The following is an 18,500-nucleotide window of genomic DNA, read 5'->3' as shown; positions in this document are numbered from 1 at the left end:
TTGTTGTTCCGTGCAAAAACAACAAAAGTTTGGGTTGAACTCACTAAAACAGTTATTTGGAAATAACCCAATTATGGGTCAAAAAAGGGCTGACCCAAAATTTTAGTCATTGTTAACCCAACCTTTTGAGCTATGTTAAAAAATTTTTTTTAGGTTGTTTGGTCCAGGTTTTTATTTTGTTCTTTGCAAAAACAACAAAAGGGTTGAATTGACCCAAATATTGGCTCAGTCCTTTTTTGACTCATAATCGGCCTATTTTCAACTGTTTTTAGTGACTATTAATTTCACTCTAAAAACAATTGGGTTAAAAAGGGCCCTATTATGGGTCATAAAAGGACTGAGCCAATTTTGGGTCAATGCAACACAACCTTTTGTTGTTCTTTTTAGACAATTTGACCCAACTGTTTCTTGGTTATTTTGCAAAAAAAAATAACCTAAAAAATGGATCGTTTTGTAGTAAACAAGCTAAGAAAAACCTCTAACCCTTTCTTATATAAAATAGCCCAGAAAAGTGGATTAAATTGACCCAAATATTGGCCCAGTCCACCTTTGACTCTTAATTGGGTTATTTCCAACCAATTGTTTTAGTGAAAATTAAAAAACAATTGAGTTGACTATAAAAATGGTTGTGTTAAAAATGACCAAATAATGAGTCCAAAAACGGACTGACCCAATACTTTGATCAATCTAAAAATCAATCTAATCGATCTAAAAAAGTTTTATCATTTTGTAGAAGAATTTTTTTTGCCTAACATAACCCAGAACGTTGGGTCAAATTGACCCGAATATCGGGTCAGTCCATTTTTCACCCGCAATTGGGTTATTTTTAACCCAACTGTTTGAGTGTTACGGGACCTGACTTTGCCAAACTGGAAGTCATTGGTCCTGACTGGATCTGATACTGATTTAAACTGGAGCCAAACCCATCGGATTCAATCAAACTCACCATCTCTCTCTCACACAAACACACACACACACACACACACACAATGCAGGAGTGTGCGCTTGGCTCACTTTGCGGAAAAGCCGTTCACCCTCAGTCAGCTCTTTCCACGCGTTTGCTTTCTTCCAAGTCAGCAGCTTCGGGTTGCTTCTGTTGGTTCCTCGCTCACGCCGGCTCCTCGGCAGCCCCCATCCTCGCTCGGCCCCTCGTTTCCTCGTCCTGCTTTTCCACATGCTCTCTGCTTTCCTCATTTCACAAACTTTCCACTTTGCTTCTCGTGTGTGTGTGTGTGTGTGTGTGTCACTACACAGCTCCCGCACGGTGGAAGGTCAAAGTGGATGGGGTCAGAAACTTCAGAAAGGTATTTCCTCCTCATCATCCAGGAAGCAAACGGCTCGCATGGTTTACTTTGTACTGTGGGGGATCGAACCTACACGCATCTTCAACAGGAGTGCCCCCCCCACACACACACACACACACACACACACACACAAGGCCACAGATAATTGCTCCAGTCTGTGTGCACATACGTGTGTGTTTGAGACATAGGACACCCGCGGTTGGGAAGAGTAAACCCGTGTTTGATCTGGCGCGCGCACGTCCCAGTCGGTCCTGAAGGTTCTGATCCGACCCAAAACAAATATGAACGCTGCTCCTTTCACAAAAAAAAAAAAAGGAATAATTTCTTTGGTGCACTTTTCTTTTTTTTCACGAGTGGGTACAGCGTCTCAAAAAATATCATTTCACTCATGTCATTTCTCTTCAAGGGAAAACCAGGAGCGGTTCCATCACCCCTTCATCAATTTTTTTTTCAGATTTTTATGCTATTTTCAAACATGCAATATTTGTCCCTTGATACCTGCCACTTTTAAAACCTGCAAATTTACTAGGCAAGGATGAGACAGATATCAGTATCGGTATCGGACTGATACCGGTATCAATACTTGCCATCGTAAGTAAACGCCCTCTTGTGGCCGTTTTATGATCTGGAAATAACGTCCTCCATGGCTGCAATTTCTGTCAATGGTAAAAAATCAAAATAATCATAATTGCCATCATTCTGTATCATCTCAAAGCAAAATGCTACAATGAGAAAAATCCTTCTGAAAGCCAACCTATTGCTTTGTGTCCCCTGGACAAGGACTTTCGAGAAGCTCCAATGATTCCAAAGATAGAGACCAAAAAAAAAAAAACAGCTGGCACCTATCGTGGAGACGAATGAACAGACCATTCAAACACTTGAGACATCATTGGAAAGGATGTCCTCTCTGGGGCACACAAGGACTTAGTAGGGTGGCTACGTAAATGAAAGCACACCCCAAAGTGAAACTTGGGCATCTGACTCATCGTTCTCAGGTGTGATTGTGCAGGAGGCGTGTTGGACTTGATTCATTTCTCTTCTGCAGGTCGCTATAGGAGACGGACCAACAGAGAGGATCAAAACTTCAGGAGACTTGCGGAAAGGCGGCCAAGAGACACAAACGGAAGGCTTCGGCTTCACCTTCGTCTGCCGGATCCATCCTGTTCCTGGAATGCGTGAGGGGGCGGGGCCCGGCTGCCGCTGATGGCCCAAGCAGACGGCGGGCGGGCGGGCGGGCGGGCGACGCCAACGGGACAGGAGCTCGGGCCCTGCACTCAAGCTCATGACGACGCCGGAGTGGGAAGCTCCAAAAGGGGGAGGGAGAGAATCGAGAGGGGGAGGGGAGCAAGACCAGAAGGCTCTTCGGGAGCCCCGGGTTTGCAGTTTTCTTTCTTTTTGCTCCTGTCCTCCTTCATCTGTCCTCCGCTGGGCCAAAACCCCCATAACATACTTACCGCTACTTCTGGCAGTTCCTCTCCTTCCTGCACCCCGTCCAACAAACAAATGCACAAGCGACACAATCCTCCTGAGATCAAGCATATTCATTTGTGTCCACAAAAATGGACTTTTTGGGACTCGTTTAAGCTACCTTACTCATAAGTTCTAGTGTGCTCGTTGGAGGACATCCCGGTCTTTCTGATTGTCTCATGTGGGATGCACTTCACTTTGCTGTCTTGCCGGGGGGTAAAAATGCACGCAACACCCTTAAAAACTGTTGTGGGTCATTTTTTGGTTGTTTTGGACCCCCCCCCCTGAAAAAAAATGTGGTTAATTTATACAAAACGACCAAAAACGTTGGTTCCTTTTTGGATTCATAATTGGGTTGTTTCAATTGCTTTTAGAGTAAAATAACAAGATAAAATAAGATAAAATAACACAAATCCGGCTTATTTTTGACCCATTTTTTTTTACACTCTAAAAAACAGCAGCACAGTTGTACTATTTTGTTCATTGTGTGTAAAAAAAAAAAAAAAGTTTTTTGGTGAAACCCAATGATGCATGCAAAAAAAGGTCAATTTGACCCGAAGTTGTTTTGTGTGAAACAATCCCGTTTTTGTAGTTGTTTGATGTGGAAACGTTGACTGAAACTGACCCCAACAGTAGGCCGGTCCTTTTTTCATCCAAGTATCTAAAAAAAAACAACGATCATGCATGGCCACGCTCAAAGGGCAGCCCTTTAAAAACGGCATCTTTTTTAAAGTCAATGATTCTCTGCTAGCCCAGCTAAATTGGATTTGGAACTAAGGGTCAGTCCATTCATTTCACTCTCACATAACAGCACAGGCACTCTCACAGATAGCCTATACACTCCCAAATGTGCCTTGCAACTCTCACACACAGACAAACATTTTCCACTCTGGTGTGTGTGTGTGTGTGTGAGATGATGGTTCATATGGTTTTCATAACCATACCCCCCCACCCCCACCCCCACCCCCACGCGCACACACCGAGTGAAGCCGCTCCAGGCTTTATTGCACTTATTCCAAAAACACACTTTTTTTTTTTTTCCCCCCCGGCCACAGACGAAGCCCCTTCCTCCATCCGCCTCCTTTCCCTCCCTCTCCCCCTCCTCCCCCCCTTCCCGGCCCTCCGTCCTCCGGTTCAGTCGCGGGCGAACTCGGCGGAGGTGACACGCGTGAACCCTCGCCCCGATTTGGAAAAAGCCACAAAGACTTTTGGCAGCCGTCGGCTTCCGCTTCCGGTCCAGGTAGCGGCCGCCGAGCGCACCGGGACTCCTCGGATATCCCGTCAAGAAGAATCTTCTTCTTCTTCCGCCGCCTTTTCGCTCATTCGTCGCAGCCGGCCGTGACCTTTGCCATGCGGCGGCTGGGGAGGAGCCAAACGCGGCGCGTGAGCCTGAGCGCGGCCCGGCTGCTGATGCTGCTGATGCCGCCGCTGCTGTGCCTGATGGCCAAGGCGCAGCGGGCGCAGGCGCAGTCGGCGCAGTCGGCGCAGTCGGCGCAGGCAGCCCCGCCGGCGGCCCCGGAGCTGCGGGAGCGGGACGCGCTGTGCCACCCCCGCGGGTGCCTGGCCGTCTTCACGCAGCGGAGGACCTTCCGGGAGGCGGGGCGCGGATGCCGGGAGCGCGGCGGAACGCTGGCCACGCTGCACGACGACCTGGCGGCCGACGCCGTCCACAGGCTGCTGGCGGGCGCCGACCCCCGGGGCGCGCGCCCGCGCCTGCGCCTCTGGATCGGCCTGCACCGGGCGCCGCGCCAGTGCTCGGCCGCGCGCCCGCTGAGGGGCTTCGTCTGGGTCACCGGTGAGTATGGAGCGGAAAGGGCAAGCGGGCCCGTGCGCGATCGACGGAGAGGCGGACGCAAACCCGGCACGACGCTTGCTGCGTTCTGGCGACCTCTAGTGACTGCGGATAAACACAGTTTGAACGCCAGTTTCGATGACGTTACGGAGCCTTGGATGAGAGTCGTTTTGGTTAGATTGTGCTAATGGTTTGCATTGCAATCGAATCGGGTTATGATGGGGCAATGGTAGGAAAGGCTGAAGACTGGATTAGATTTGGGTTGTTCACGTTCCAATTCATTTGCTCTTGATTTGAAAGTGTACCCTTCCTGTTAGCTTTTCGATGACCTTTGGGCGTTTGTTGCGCAGGTGACCAGGAGGGTCAGTTCAGCAACTGGTTACGAGAGGAGGCGGCAGGCGCGTGCGCGGCACCGCGCTGCGTGGCCATGACCGTCAACACCGCCGACGGCGCAGACAACGCCGACAACTTCAAGTGGTTGGACGGCTCGTGCGGGCTGGCGCTGGACGGCTTCGTGTGCCAGTACCCCTTCAGGGGCATGTGCCCGCCCCTGGGGGACGAGGGCGGCGGGCCGCCCGTCTACTCCACGCCCTTCCGGCTGAGCAGCCGCACCTTGAGCCACGTGCCCTTGGGCTCGGTGGCCACCCTGTCGTGTCCGTCCCAGGGCGACGCCCCCGACGAGCGGACGGCGCTGTGCGCGGAGAGAGACGACGGCTCGGCGGGCTGGTCCCGGGACGCGCCGCTGTGCGGGCCCGACCGGGACCGCTGCGCCGGAGACCACGGTTGCCAGCACCATTGCCAGAACGCCGACTCCTACTACTACTGCTACTGCTCGGAAGGCCACGAGCTCGCCGAGGACGGCTACAGCTGCCGGCCCCTGCTGGAGGCCACCGACCCTCCGGAGACTTCGTCTCCGCCGCCGCGCGTCAACGCGGCGTGCGCTGCCGCCGGCTGCGAGCACGACTGCGCGGAGACATCCCGGGGCGTCCGCTGCACCTGTCCTCCGGGTTACCAAATAGGCCCGGACGGGCGGCGGTGCTCCGACGTGGACGAGTGCCGGCAGCGGCCGTGCCCGCAGGCGTGCGTCAACGTACCCGGAACCTTCCACTGCGCCTGCCACGCCGGCTACCGTCCCGACGACGACGGCGAGTGCGTGGACGTGGACGAGTGCGAGGATGAGACCAGCTGCGAGGGCGCCTGCCTCAACTCGGAAGGATCCTTCGCCTGCGGCTGCCGGCACGGTTACCGGACGTCGGACGACGGCGCTTGCCAGGATGTGGATGAGTGCGCGGGGGCGTCGCCCTGCCAGCAGCGGTGTCTCAACTACTTGGGCAGCTACCAGTGCTTCTGCGACCACGGCTACGAGCTGCTGCCCGACGGGCTGAGCTGCAGGCCCGCGCCGGCCGACGGCGAGTACTCCGCCGCGAACCCGGGCGACGACCCGGGCGACGACCCGGGCGACGGCCCGGACGGCGGCCCGGGCGACGACCCGCGCACGGCTCGGCCGGATTTCCACGTCCGCGGGCGGACCGACGCCCCTGACGCCGGCGACTCCGATCGGCGCCCGCAGGACCGCCCGGAGACCGGGCAGAGCGACGGCGAGCGAGACCGGGCCCGAGACGGCGACAAGAGCAAGCATGACAAAAGCTGGCTGCTGGTGGCGCTCTTGGTGCCGCTGTGCGTCTTCCTGGTGGTCATGCTGGCACTGGGCATCGTCTATTGCACCAGCTGCGCCGTGGACAAGAACATGCGCCTGTCGGAATGCTGCCGCTGGGTCCTCCCCGCCCCGGCCGAGCCCGGCCCCAAGGCCAAGGAGGAGGTGGACGCGGAAGGGAAAACGGCCCTGTGACCTCATATCGGCCATTTGTCATTGGTCGCGCGACGATGGCTCACGGACGTACAAGACCATGCCGCAAGCTCGTCTTCACTCGAACAACGGATTGCTCAAACTGCCCTCCCACCTGCCAGAAAAAAAAAAAAAAAAAACTTTTAAAAACCTGTGTCCCGACCCAGCCAATTTAGAATGTTGGTGTTTTCAACCAATCATTATTGGTGATCGGACCAACTGGTACAAACCGGTTATTTTGACCAAGATATTCGTTTAGTTTGAGTCCAGCCAATTCACATACAAGCTCGATAGTTTGTTGTTTAGCAGTGTCTTGTTTGTTTGTTTTTTTTCTTTGTTTTAATAGCGCAAAACGATGACATTTTGGATGTAAGTGACACCTATTGGCCATGTAAATAATTGCAGTGGACCTTAAGCCTGAAAACCAAACCATTTCCCAGAAGCGGTTCTATCCCAGCTGCCGGGGGACACCCTGAACACACTTAAGGACAACTTAGTATGTCCCCATTGAAGACTATTCTTCCCTAAATTCTTACTTTATTAACGCTGTTCCGGCTGTCACCATTGGGGGTGCAGTCACAGAATACGCTCTTGAGGTATTTTTTTTTTTTTTTCCATGCGATCTGTGTGGAGGACATATCAAAAAATGCCAATTACAGGGCACCTATAGATAACCAAGCTTTCACACATGGGACAAGTTGTAGCAGCGGTGTCCAAAATGTGGCCCGGCTGCCATTTTGAGGCCCTCATACATTTTAAATGACCCACAGCATATCCTAAAAAATAAATTTAATACGTTTCTTTTTTTTTTAATAGTGAAGAGATTTGACCAATTCACAAAGATGCAAATACAATTTTAACCACCAAACAACATTTTTCTACATAACACTGTAGTGATTGAAGATAATGAATTTTCGCAAGCAAAATGCTTCCCTCTAATTTGGCTCTGTGTCAACGTACAAAATGTGAGAATATCACATGAAAGATTCCAACCGTTACAAAAATGGTCAGCTAACGGCAGATTAGTCCTGTTTTAATTCCGAATGTGGGTCTGATATTTTTTTTACTGCATCTTTACTAGGTTTCTGACAACCCCCAAATATTGTGAAATACCACATGGTTTGCCTTATAGGAAGATATTTATGTTAGCAGTTCAAAAAAAACCCAACTAATATACAGTATTATTAATATCCAAACGATTTACTGGTTGATTGATTGATTTAGGTATATTTGATGAAGTAAACAAAAAAAAAAGTGGCCCTTGCATTTTTCCATCTTCTTTCCAATTTCATCAATGGAATGTTATGACTTCTTAACCAATTTTTGGTCGTTCTTTTAACCAGTTCGTTTTAAGTGTGTTTTGGCTTGGGAAAGCGACAAGGTCATGTGACGTGGAAGGGTTAGTCATATGACTGGTCATCATAAAACCAGAACTCCGTCTTACTTTCTGTCTGTCACACACTTTTGTAAATAAATCACTTAACTTCCACTTTGAAAAATAATAAAAGTGACTTAAACAAACCTGTCTGATTATAAACAAAACTCAGTGTTGAGTGCAGCCCATCAGTTAATGGGATACGATCGGATACATTTTGTTTACTAGTTTTTATCTTTTTTCTTTTCAATCAAGAAGAGATAGCCATGAATTAAAAAAAGATTGCATGAATGACAATAGTTGACCGACATTTCTTCTTTGCCATCAATTAAAATACGTGATGATCTCAATTGAAAATGTTATCGATTAAAAAGCTTTACAAGTATGAATATAAGATTATCATAACAAAACATGCAAAAATAGTCCGGAATTATTTGCTCATGGATTCCGAAAGGATGAATTTCTCATTCAAATCAAGCTGAATCTGTTTGCATGCAAAATCTTCTCCAAGTGACATAATCTTTTTTTCAGTGACAAAAGCTACGCCACCAACCAACTGTGTTGCCCTGTATTTATTTTTTCATTTATTTATTTATATATCTATTTGGCCAAGAATGCGTTCCGACTAATAAATAGCCTCAAACTCTGCGGTTTTTTAAATTTTTTTTTTTTTCTCAAACTCTGCGTCACTCAGAGGGTTTGCGCTTCGCCTACGTCATAACTACGCGACACACTTTGTTCCCTAGGGTGCCGACATGCCTTTGCCAAAGCAAACGTGGGGGCACTGCAACGTTTAAGCAAGCCGTCCATCTCGGTAAGCAAACTCTAACAACTTACTAAATTCGTCAGGTTGTTTTCTTTTATGACGTTAACGCAACTTTTTACTATACAATATACGCCAAAGTTTTTATGCGTCAACAATGGCAGGGTTCCGTTTTTATGTCCACTGAATTACTTCTTGTCGATCACGTGGGGATGTAGCTCAGTGGTAGAGCGCATGCTTCGCATGTATGAGGTCCCGGGTTCAATCCCCGGCATCTCCACATTTTGGATTCGAGCAATTTTGACCAATAGAAAAGAAAATCTCGGAAAAACGAATCAAATGTCTTCCGAGACAAAAAATATACTTGCATAATACCAGTATAACTTTAAGAAGGGATATTGTGGTACCTGAAATTACAAAAAGTACTGCAATAATACCTAAAAAATTGCTGGGAAGATTTCATTTTACCGCTTTTCCACACTCAAGAATTCAGTTTCAATAATTTATTCAAAATGTGATTTCGAATTGTATATAAAGCTTAAGTGGTTCCACTGGGGCTCGAACCCAGGACCTTCTGCGTGTAAAGCAGACGTGATAACCGCTACACTATGGAACCCTACGATACGTCGTATTAATATAAAAATATAGTACAGTATTATAAAATATTTAAAGAGATGTTACGGCCGAAGTCGGTGGTGTCAAACGCATGTCCCGTAGGCTGGAGATTTTCGAATCTAAAAATCTGAAAACGATCTGAAGATATTCAATAAATGCTTTATATTCACATATTCAATTGAGATGTTTAAAAAAAAAAAAGCCTTACTAAACATGGTTGTTTTTTGCAAGAACAAAAAAGTAACTGCTGTGATTTTAATATCTGTACAGTAGTTTAAGTGCTTAAAATAATTGTAATTACTTACATACAACTATACATATGACAAAAAAATTCTCTTGAATCTTGAATCAAATAACAACACAAGCCATTTTTTTTTAGAATGATTTGTCTTTACTTAAAAAAAAGATCCAAAATGAAACGGGAACCCGAAGACGTCGTCGGGCTCGATGACGGACGCGAGGACAAGAAAAAAGGCAAAGAGAGCGCAAAGTCTAAAGTCTTTACTCCCCCAACACATTTTTGGACGAGAAAATTTCAAACCACAATTAGGAGAGAAAACGGCACTCTCCACACACAAACGTGACTAAAAAGTCTACGGGGTTAATTCTTGATTTTCTTTTTTTTCCCATTGAGTCCTGGTAGAAAAAATAGATGAAAACGAAGGGGGGGAAAAAAAAAAGACATGATGTTTTTGTCTTTGACGTCAACGCAGTCTCAGCGGGTTTTCAGGAGAAGGGGGCCGACATTCAGCTTTCAAACGGATCCTTGAAGTATGGCGTCGTCGTGATTGTTATTATTATTGCCGTCATAAAGAAAAGAAATAAAGAAAAGCAAAGACATGGCCACGACACAATCTTTGTATGCGGTTGAAAAAACGAGCGCGCTCATTTTGTGTACACCTAACGCAATATACATATTTGACTGTAATGTTCACAGTTTCCTATAGTATGGATACAAACGTGAAACGGGCGGACGTCGGCGATATCAAGAGTCCTCGGAACGTCGTCCCAAAATAAATAATGATATCATATCCCGGGCGTCCCCCTCGGAGCGCTTGCGGGCCTCATTGGGATTCCAAACAAAGTTTGCGCTTTTTGTTCCCGGCCCCCGGAACTTTAAGGCACTTGAGAGGTCGGGGGCTTTCACGGGAGCTCCGAGGAGACCAGGGCCAAGCCCGGGTTCTGGCGGACCGGCGGCCCGGCGTGGACGGCCTTGGGGCAGTCGGGCGTCAGCACTCGCCCGTTCTCGCCCACGCTGCCCGTGATGGACAGGCGGGCCTTGTTCCTCATGGCCTCCGTGAACGTCAGCTGCAAACAGGAAAAAAAAAAAAGAACGATTGAAAGGCGGGCGAAAAGCTTTCGTGCCGCGCGGAGGACTTAGCCTACGTTTGACATTTGGAACAACATAGCGATGACATACTGGCAAAATTCATTGTTTGCTTTTGGAAAGTACGGTTCACCGTTTTGGTCTGACGGATTCTTAGTTGTTCTTTAGCATTGTGATGTAAACAGCTACTGCCGTGAGACCAACCTTTCTAGCGACTGAACCCATTTTTGTGTTTAGTGTCATATATTCGGTTTTGTTTTTGTCTAACCTTACAAGACGCGATTGGTATTATTGTTTTTTTCCAGAAAGAAAAAAAAAAAGCCTTTACTGTACATGGTTATTTTAATGGACAAATAAAAAGATTTTTACGGACTACTTTTTATAATGTTAAAACAAAAACATTACGCAACGTTTTCAGCGACTGTTACAATATTCCTCATTATTAATGAATTAATTGTTTAAAAATAACCTTAAGGTCTAATGTCAAGCCATTGTTAGCGCCATTTGCTGATGCTCCAGACTCCCGTTTGAGTGACTACTGCCTTTTGTTCATATTGAATAACGATTTGGACTACATTCTTCCACCAGCTGTCAAACATGTCGGATGCCCAATGACATACATTTAAAAATCTATACATATACAGTACATTGAACATGTATGAACGTTATGACCAAAATAAAGCAAACAATTTTTGTGATGACAGAGATTGACCGACAGGGGGCAGCGTGACACCTTGAAAAGCAACAGCAAAGCCCGACAATGGAAACAAATCAGCCTGAACTAAAGGATGTCATCGAGTTGTTTTTTGGATGAACAAATGTACACGGCAAACGGCTTTGAAGCAGGACGTTTCCAACTGCAGAGGGACATAAAGACACACAAATGCGCAACGCTTTGAATGTCCAGATTGCTGATTTTTTTTTTAGTCACGACTGTCACATGTGATGTAATAGATACTCTAACTTTAGCATACGGTACTTTTAATTTGAACAAGGATAGAATTTTAGGCGTGTGATAAAAAAAAAGGCTTACTATACACAGTCGTTTTTTTGCGAGAAAAAAAGCCTCACTATATATGGTCGTTTTTTGCAAAAAGCCCTGTTGTTTTTGTTGTTGTTTTTTCTGCGGGAAAAAAGCCTTACTATATAAATGGTTGTTTAAAAAAAAAAGCCTTACTATACATGGTTGTTTTTTGTGAAAAAACAAAACAAAACAAAACATAAAAAGCCTCACTATAGCTAGTCGTTTTTTGCAAAAAGCCCGACTTATCACTGTCGTTTTTTACGGGAAAAAGCCTTACGATACATAGTTGTTTTTTGCAAAAAAAAAAAGCCTCACTATACATGGTTGTTTTTTGTGAAAAAAAAAGACTTCATAGTCATTTTTTGCAAAAAGCCCTAATTTACAGTCATTTTATTGCGAAAAAAACGAGCCTTACTATACATAGTTGTTTTTTTGCGGAAAAAAAAAAAACCTTTACTATACATGGTTGTTTTTGCGGAAAAAAAAGCCTCATGGTTGTTTTTTGCAAAAAAAAAAAAAAAAAAGCCTCACTATATATAGTCGTTTTTTGCAAAAAGCCCGACTTTAAACTGTTATTTTACTGCGAAAAAAAAGCCTTACTATACATGGTTGTTTTTTACGAAGAAAAAAATAATATACATGGTGTTTTTGTAAACAAACAAAAATAAGCCTTACTATACACTTGTTTTTTTTTTTTTTGCCCCCCAAAAGGATTTGACCCGGGTCATTATTTTTGCCTATTATTCATGGTCGTCTGTTGATGAAATCGTCGTAAGAGCTTCCCGTCCCACGGACAAAAGACGGGGAAAGACAACCAGAACGCCACATGAGCACAAAGCGGACCAAGCCACCAATCACCACAGGCACGTAGCATAGCATAGCTAGCGCGAGGTCAAAGAGTTGGGAGGGGGGGGACAGGTGGGGCCCACTTACAGTCCATTTCAAAGGGGAGCTACCCGGGGTCAAATGGGGTGGGGTGAGTGGGGAGGGGAGGGGCGTCCTCTACGAGAAAGCGGACTACGCGCCGTCAGCGTCATCGTCGGCGGACGCCCGGCTAAGTCGGGCTACGTCGGGGGGGCGGGACGGGGGCTCCACCTTCATTCTCTTGGCCTCGTTGCGGGACTTGTAGCAGAACTCGATGAGGGCCACCAGCATGGCCAGACCCAGGCCCCCCACCAGGATGTAGAAGACCCCCGCCACGTTGCTCAGGCTGAGGGCCTGCGACGACTTGTCCTTGTGGGAGGGGGGGGAGGAGGGGGTTAGGGGGCGAGAAGAAGAAGCGCAGGTGTTAGCACGGAAGCAGGGCCGGGCAGCCGTTTCATGCAAACGGAAACACGCAGACGCCAGAACGCTAGCTCGCGCGCCTTCCGACTCGACTGCGTATAGCCATGCGCGCAACATACATCCGCAAACAACCTTACGATTTTTTTTTTCAACTTTCACTTGAACTGTTTGTAGACCATTTCTTCAAACTTTCAAGACAAAAGGCAAGGGAGCGCTCGTGTTTACATGCTAACGTTTTAACGCTACGCGTGTGATTTTTAGCATTGAAAAGCTAACGTTTACACTTATTAGCATTCAAATTGACATTTTTTTTTAACGGGCTGCCTTTTTCAGAACTCCCATTTTAGCATATAGATTTAGACGTCAAACATTTTGATGACGCTAAAGGTGCTCAAATGTAGCTAATGCGTTTATTTTAGATTGACTACTGTTTTAATAATTGTTTTGTGTGTCTTTATAGACAAGCTTTTTCGGCATTTAGTAAGCATTAACTATTTATTTATTTATTTTTTACAGTAAGACAAAAGTTAAGCTAGCGCTCGCGCTGAAGTGTTTACATGCTAACGTTTTAACAGTACACATATGATTTTTAGCATTGAAACGCTAATGTTTAAACTTTAGACTTATCATTATTCTATTTACATTTAACAAGCTAACGCTTTCCGAGAATTTTTTTTTCAACAGATTCCAATCTTAGCATATAATATAGATTTAGATGTCAAACATTTTGATAATGCTAAAGGTGGTCAAATGTAGCTAATACATTTCCCCAAACTATTTTAGAATGACTACTGTTTTAAGAATTTTTTTCAAGTGTCTCTATAGGCAAGCTTTAAACTTTTTTAAAACTTTTTTTAAACTTTCATGTTTTTCTTGTGACAGACCCACTGCTTTAAGAGTAACTTTTTTTTACAGACTGATGTTTTCTTTTGAACTTTTTTGTACACTAAAATCATTTAAACCAAAAATTTCCCCCAAGATTTTTTTGTCGGGAAACAGGCGGTTTTGGGGGCTATCCCATTTTTTAGGCTAGTATGTATTGTTAGGCTAGTATGATATGAACTGTATTGCGAGCATATTTTCCATCATCGCTTATGTAATCCTTCATTTCTGTGTAACATAGTCGCTGTCAGGCAAAGAGAGCGTAGCCGCAAAACTACTAGAAAACCAAACAGGAATTTCAAACCGAATAGAAAAGGTGAAGCCGGAAAAAAAGCAGCCAAGTGATGCCAAGTGATGAGCGTGGCCTTTTACGTTTCCGCCTTGAGCGCAAACATCCACCCGTCACACTAGCTACATTACGTCGCTTTGTTTGCATGCATCGGAAATGTGCGCCAAAAGGCAAAGCCGTGTGCGTTAGGGGCACGCGCGCGCCCCCTGCTGGTCATCGACCAACACGGCACCGCGATTTGTAGCCTTCATGCCCCGATGTTCAATACACAACTGTACTCTTGTGCGCGTTAGATCGTTAACTCCTTCACTGCCAAAGACGTTTCCATACGTTTTTGTTTGTTTTTAGTAGTGGTGAAATTCAATACTATTTGCGCTAAAATGGGCTGATACTGAATGAGTGGGTTAGTCCAGTGCGCCTCTAATAGAGGCGGTGGTCTTAAAAATTAACATTTGCTTAAAGTTGAATTTTTTTTCTTTTGTTAATATTAAAAATGATTCCATTTTAGGTATATTTCTACGTTTTCATAGATGATCTTAGCTTTTTTTTAAGCTGTTTTTAGAATGCAAAGTCTACTGGTCGTTTTATGACGACACCGGTGTGGAAGTTCAGTCCTTGAGGGCCGGTTTCCTGCATGTTTTCAAACCGTCTCTCTCCAACACACCCGATTCAAATAATTAGGCTTATTTTCAAGATCTTGTAGAGCTTGCTAATACGCTCATCATTTGAATCAGGAGTGTTAGTTTTGGGGCGCCACTGGATGAAAAAAAATCTGGAGGAATCGAAAGAAGCTCATCGCATTGACATCTGTTGCTTTTCCTTTTATTTTCATGTCGTTTTGAGCGCTAAAAATGTCGTGCTAATACTAACGATTCGGAATCAAAGAACTCACGCATCGGAATCGGCGGCATTAAAATATTAATCGGAACACCGCTAACATCCGTGAACGTCGCTTGATCTTTTTTTTTTTTTTCGAAAATGCATGTGTTGCATGTATGGCAACACCGCCATCCAATGGTCACAGCTATCACTACACCGCTCAATTGGATTCGTATTAGAAAAGCACTAGCCAAGGGTGTCAGTTACCCTCCATAAAAAAAACGTATTTGACCATAATTTTAATATTTTTACGACTATTTTAACAGACGAGAATTCTCATCCATGGCAGTGAAAGAGTTAAGGTGGGAGCATGCGGCGCCGATGCCATTCAGCCAGCTGTGCCATGCCCGGTCCGATCCGTCATGCGCCATCACGCTTCCCGTTTGAAGTGTCGCCGCCGCAGTGGACACAAAAGACAGACAAAAGACACGTGGGGGCTCCCCTGACAGACTGACCTTACTTCCCGAGTCCTTGGCGCCGCACTCGCCTTTATCGTACCACCATTTGTTTTTCAGTTTGTCTAAGACGCCCGCTTCGCTCAGTTTCAATACGGCAAGGTTTACCGGCGTTCTTCAAACCAAAGGGTCGGGTCGGGGGCGGGGGGGGGGGGGGGGGGGGGTGGGGATCGGGAGGGGAAATAACATAAATAACATCATAGGACATGTTATTTTATGTTATTCAATCAAAACTGCGGCCCCTGTGACGAGGGGCGCTGCGAGGAAGGGGCCCCACCGCTGCCGCATGTCCGCTACGGTGACCAACAGACATATGCGTATATATGTGGGGCCCCGGCCGCGTGGCTTATCTGGAACGGGCACGTGCTGCTGGGACCTTCTTGGAACTGGGGGGGGGGGAGGGGGGGGCTGTTTACTTTTGATATCAGATTGGGGGGAAAAAAATCAAACTCCTACATTGAGGCCCACCAGGGCTGGGCAATATGAACCAAACAGGAAATGATTTTTTTGTCACTTAGTCTGGGCCACTATGATTCCAATCCATTGTGATCTTGATCATCGCAGTAATGAATCTAACAAACATTTATCCGAAGAAGGTTTTGTTTGTTAAAATGTCGTTTTTCGAGCTTGTGCGAAATGTTCAGACGATATACTCGATTTCATTGTACAGCTACTCTTTTTTTTAATTGACTTCATTAGGCTTTCATTTATTTTGTCATGAGGATTGTTGATTTGTCTGTCTCCACATGTTGCGCCACCATTTGTGGTTATCTGGAAAAACTCTCAGGGCGTGTGCAATTTTCACCTGAAGTTCAGTTGTATTGATGTTTTCCGTCAAATTTGAAGCTTGTTTTGAAAACGCATATTTACTGTACAAAACTTTTGAAATCAGTTGACTTTTTCCATTAACGGTCCTTCGACGGTCCATTTTTTGTTGTATAGTATTACCTGGCGCATATTTTTAACGCGTACAAATAAAAGCGAGAGGTAAATAACAGCCCAGCCCCGGATGGCGTGATTGGCGGGCCCGGGGGTCCCAGCAGACGCGCCCGTTGGCCAGCGCAACACACCGGAAGAAAGAGGCCGGGCCACGTGAGCGGCTAACCTTCTCGCCGCCGCCGCCGCTGCCGCACTCTCCTTTGTCGTACCACCACTTGTTTTTCAATTTGTCCAAGAGGCCCTGCTCATTGAGCTTTAACACGGCCAGGTTAACGGCGCTTCTTCACCGCCGTACGCACAAATTGGGTCAAAGGGGGGCGTGCGATTGGCGCAGAGAGAGAGAGACAGACAGACAGACAGAGAGAGTGAGAGAGAGAGAGGTAGGGGAGACAAGCGAAAAAAAAAAAAAAGACAGTGCTGGAAATTCATCCCATTTGTGGACCAGATCACACTCAAAGCCAAAGCTCACTTTTTTAATATCATTTGTTAAATTGAGCCTACTTGAGTCCCACACCTGTGCCTTAAAGGGACAGTGTGTAAGATTTAGATCATTTTTCATTAAAAAATGATTGTAAATGTCAAAACCCTCAACAAATGTGTTGTTAACGACCAACAGTATGTTTTAAATATAATCATAGGTCTAGTTATAATGAAATTAAATAACATGGGGGGGTGGTAGTTCTCCGGAGGCGGCCATGTTTGTTACAGCTACGGAAAATGGTAAATGCAGCACCTCCTGCTGGCCGTAATGAAAAACAGTCTAAATCTTACACATTATCCCTTTAAAATGTCATAATTCTCCCTTTTGTGTCATAATTCTGACTACTTTTAACGTAGAATTCAGCGTGTGCAGCATACGCAGAATATTTCGCCCCCTACAGGACTGGAGTGGAAAGCAGATGAACTTTTTTTTTTTTTGTAGTTTTGGCTTAGCGTGCGCTTTGATCCAGTCGGCCGCGGGGTTACAAAATGGTGATGGACGGCGCCGTCCTCCGGCCAAGTCGCCTTTTTGATTTTGTCACGTGGGGGACAAGTGAGTGGCAGAAGAGCATAATCCCTTGAAATAACAAGATGGAGTCTTGGAGAGGGACTACGCTCATCTGTCAGCGAAGGTGAAAAAAAAAACAAAAAAAACGGCATCGGATGCTCCACCCTACAGGAGCAATTTCTAGACCTGCCAATTATTGTGCACGTTGGTCTCTTTAGTGTGCGCTTCCACGTGTGGAAATTCCTCTGGGACTTGACCAGGTGGCGGCGTTGGCGTCATGCGACCCGTTAAAAAACGAAAAATCTCAAAATCGTTATGTTCAAAGTCATGAGAAAAATCGAAGTATTTAAAAAAAAAACAAAAAAACAAGATGGATGTGCTGATGTATCAAAAGGAGACATATTAAGATAAGTCAGTTGTCCAAAGCTCAATTCTAATATTTGTTCTATGCATTCCAATCATCTAATTACATAATATGTCTCCTTTAACTCATTCAATGCCAGGCATGTATTTTCACGTTTTTCAAGAGTTTGGACGTTAAATCCCAGATTCTTAAGTATTAAATTGATACTCGGACATGAAATCCCACATACTTATGTCGTAAATCGAGGTTTCGGTATTTAGGATTGAATGCGCGGACTCTTAAAAAAAAACGTGAATAGACGTCCCTGGCATTGAATGAGTTAATATGAATGACTGATTAGTGAGGCATGCAAATCCGCAATTTACCTGAGCAGGATCACCTGTGGAGAAAATAGCCTATTTCCTCATATAGTGCTTATTTTACTCAACCGCAGAAGGTGCTAGGCTGGGTCTTTGTATTTGTTGTGTTAATGCAATACTCAATATCGAATCTTCGTGTGTAAAATTGATAACCATGTTTTTTTTGTTTTTTTTTTTGCGTTTTGGTTCTCACGCCTTCACTCTATGGACGATTTTCATTTAAGACCATACGTTTTTCTTACATGATTTTTGATGAAGAAAAAATAATGCGACAATTTATTTGTTGTTGCTAGTTTTCTTTTTTTTTATGTATTTATGTATTTCAAACACGTGTCAAACATATGGCCTGCGGGCCAGAATCGGCCTGTGAATGCGTTTAATCCGGCCTGCGAGGTGACTTTGTAATATAAAGTATAAAAAATGTATTTTTCTGTTTTTTCCTGGTATTCGGTTTCATCAAAAGAAACAAAAGTAGAAAAGCCGCAAAACAAAGTTCAAGGTCATTTGATTTGGGTATTTGGGGTATTTTGCGCCCCGCCGCGATAAAC

General features: G+C 45.3%; 2 protein-coding genes and 2 non-coding genes across 5 annotated transcripts in view; 2 read left to right on the top strand and 2 right to left on the bottom strand.

Annotated features, from left to right (window-relative positions):
* Positions 1 to 2,248: 2,248 nt before the first annotated feature.
* LOC148408397 (uncharacterized) lies at positions 2,249 to 7,877 on the top strand. The gene is made up of 4 exons (XM_088441367.1): positions 2,249 to 2,299; positions 2,350 to 2,479; positions 4,012 to 4,566; positions 4,914 to 7,877. Exons 1-4 carry the CDS (start codon positions 2,249 to 2,251, stop codon positions 6,410 to 6,412), a joined length of 2,235 nt encoding a protein of 744 aa, XP_088297493.1. The 3' UTR covers positions 6,413 to 7,877.
* An 878-nt stretch (positions 7,878 to 8,755) lies between these two features.
* trnaa-cgc (transfer RNA alanine (anticodon CGC)) lies at positions 8,756 to 8,827 on the top strand. Its single transcript has one exon. It is a non-coding gene; the product is annotated as a tRNA-Ala (tRNA).
* Positions 8,828 to 9,090: 263 nt separating this feature from the next.
* On the bottom strand, positions 9,091 to 9,163 carry trnav-uac (transfer RNA valine (anticodon UAC)). The gene has a single exon. It is a non-coding gene; the product is annotated as a tRNA-Val (tRNA).
* Positions 9,164 to 9,648: 485 nt separating this feature from the next.
* gria4b (glutamate receptor, ionotropic, AMPA 4b) overlaps positions 9,649 to 18,500 on the bottom strand; it is a 50,210-nt gene continuing 41,358 nt past the window's right edge. The window contains exons 14-16 of one of the 2 annotated variants that reach the window (XM_088441586.1): positions 15,303 to 15,417; positions 12,609 to 12,746; positions 9,649 to 10,470 (exon numbers count right to left, since the gene is read on the bottom strand). In XM_088441586.1, the coding sequence (XP_088297712.1) occupies positions 10,306 to 10,470; positions 12,609 to 12,746; positions 15,303 to 15,417 (418 nt within the window). In that variant the 3' untranslated portion in view covers positions 9,649 to 10,305. Of the gene's footprint in view, positions 10,471 to 12,608; positions 12,747 to 15,302; positions 15,418 to 16,407; positions 16,523 to 18,500 lie in introns of both variants that reach the window. The other variant, XM_088441585.1, reaches the window with a different exon arrangement.

The sequence above is a fragment of the Hippichthys cyanospilos genome, chromosome 18 (genome assembly GCF_059441005.1).
Source record: "Hippichthys cyanospilos isolate Australia breed blue-spotted pipefish chromosome 18, RoL_Hcya_1.0, whole genome shotgun sequence".
Classification (NCBI taxonomy): domain Eukaryota; kingdom Metazoa; phylum Chordata; class Actinopteri; order Syngnathiformes; family Syngnathidae; genus Hippichthys; species Hippichthys cyanospilos.
Note: the sequence above shows the minus strand (reverse complement) of the source record. Positions and strands in the feature narration are given on the sequence as shown.

Bases quoted from the DNA above. Each gene is read 5' to 3' on its own strand.
- LOC148408397 (XM_088441367.1), top strand. From the start codon at position 2,249: ATGAAAGCACACCCCAAAGTGAAACTTGGGCATCTGACTCATCGTTCT. The intron at 2,300-2,349 runs GTGTGATTGTGC...TCTCTTCTGCAG, and splicing joins ATCTGACTCATCGTTCTCAG to GTCGCTATAGGAGACGGACC. The intron at 4,567-4,913 runs GTGAGTATGGAG...TTTGTTGCGCAG, and splicing joins GGGCTTCGTCTGGGTCACCG to GTGACCAGGAGGGTCAGTTC.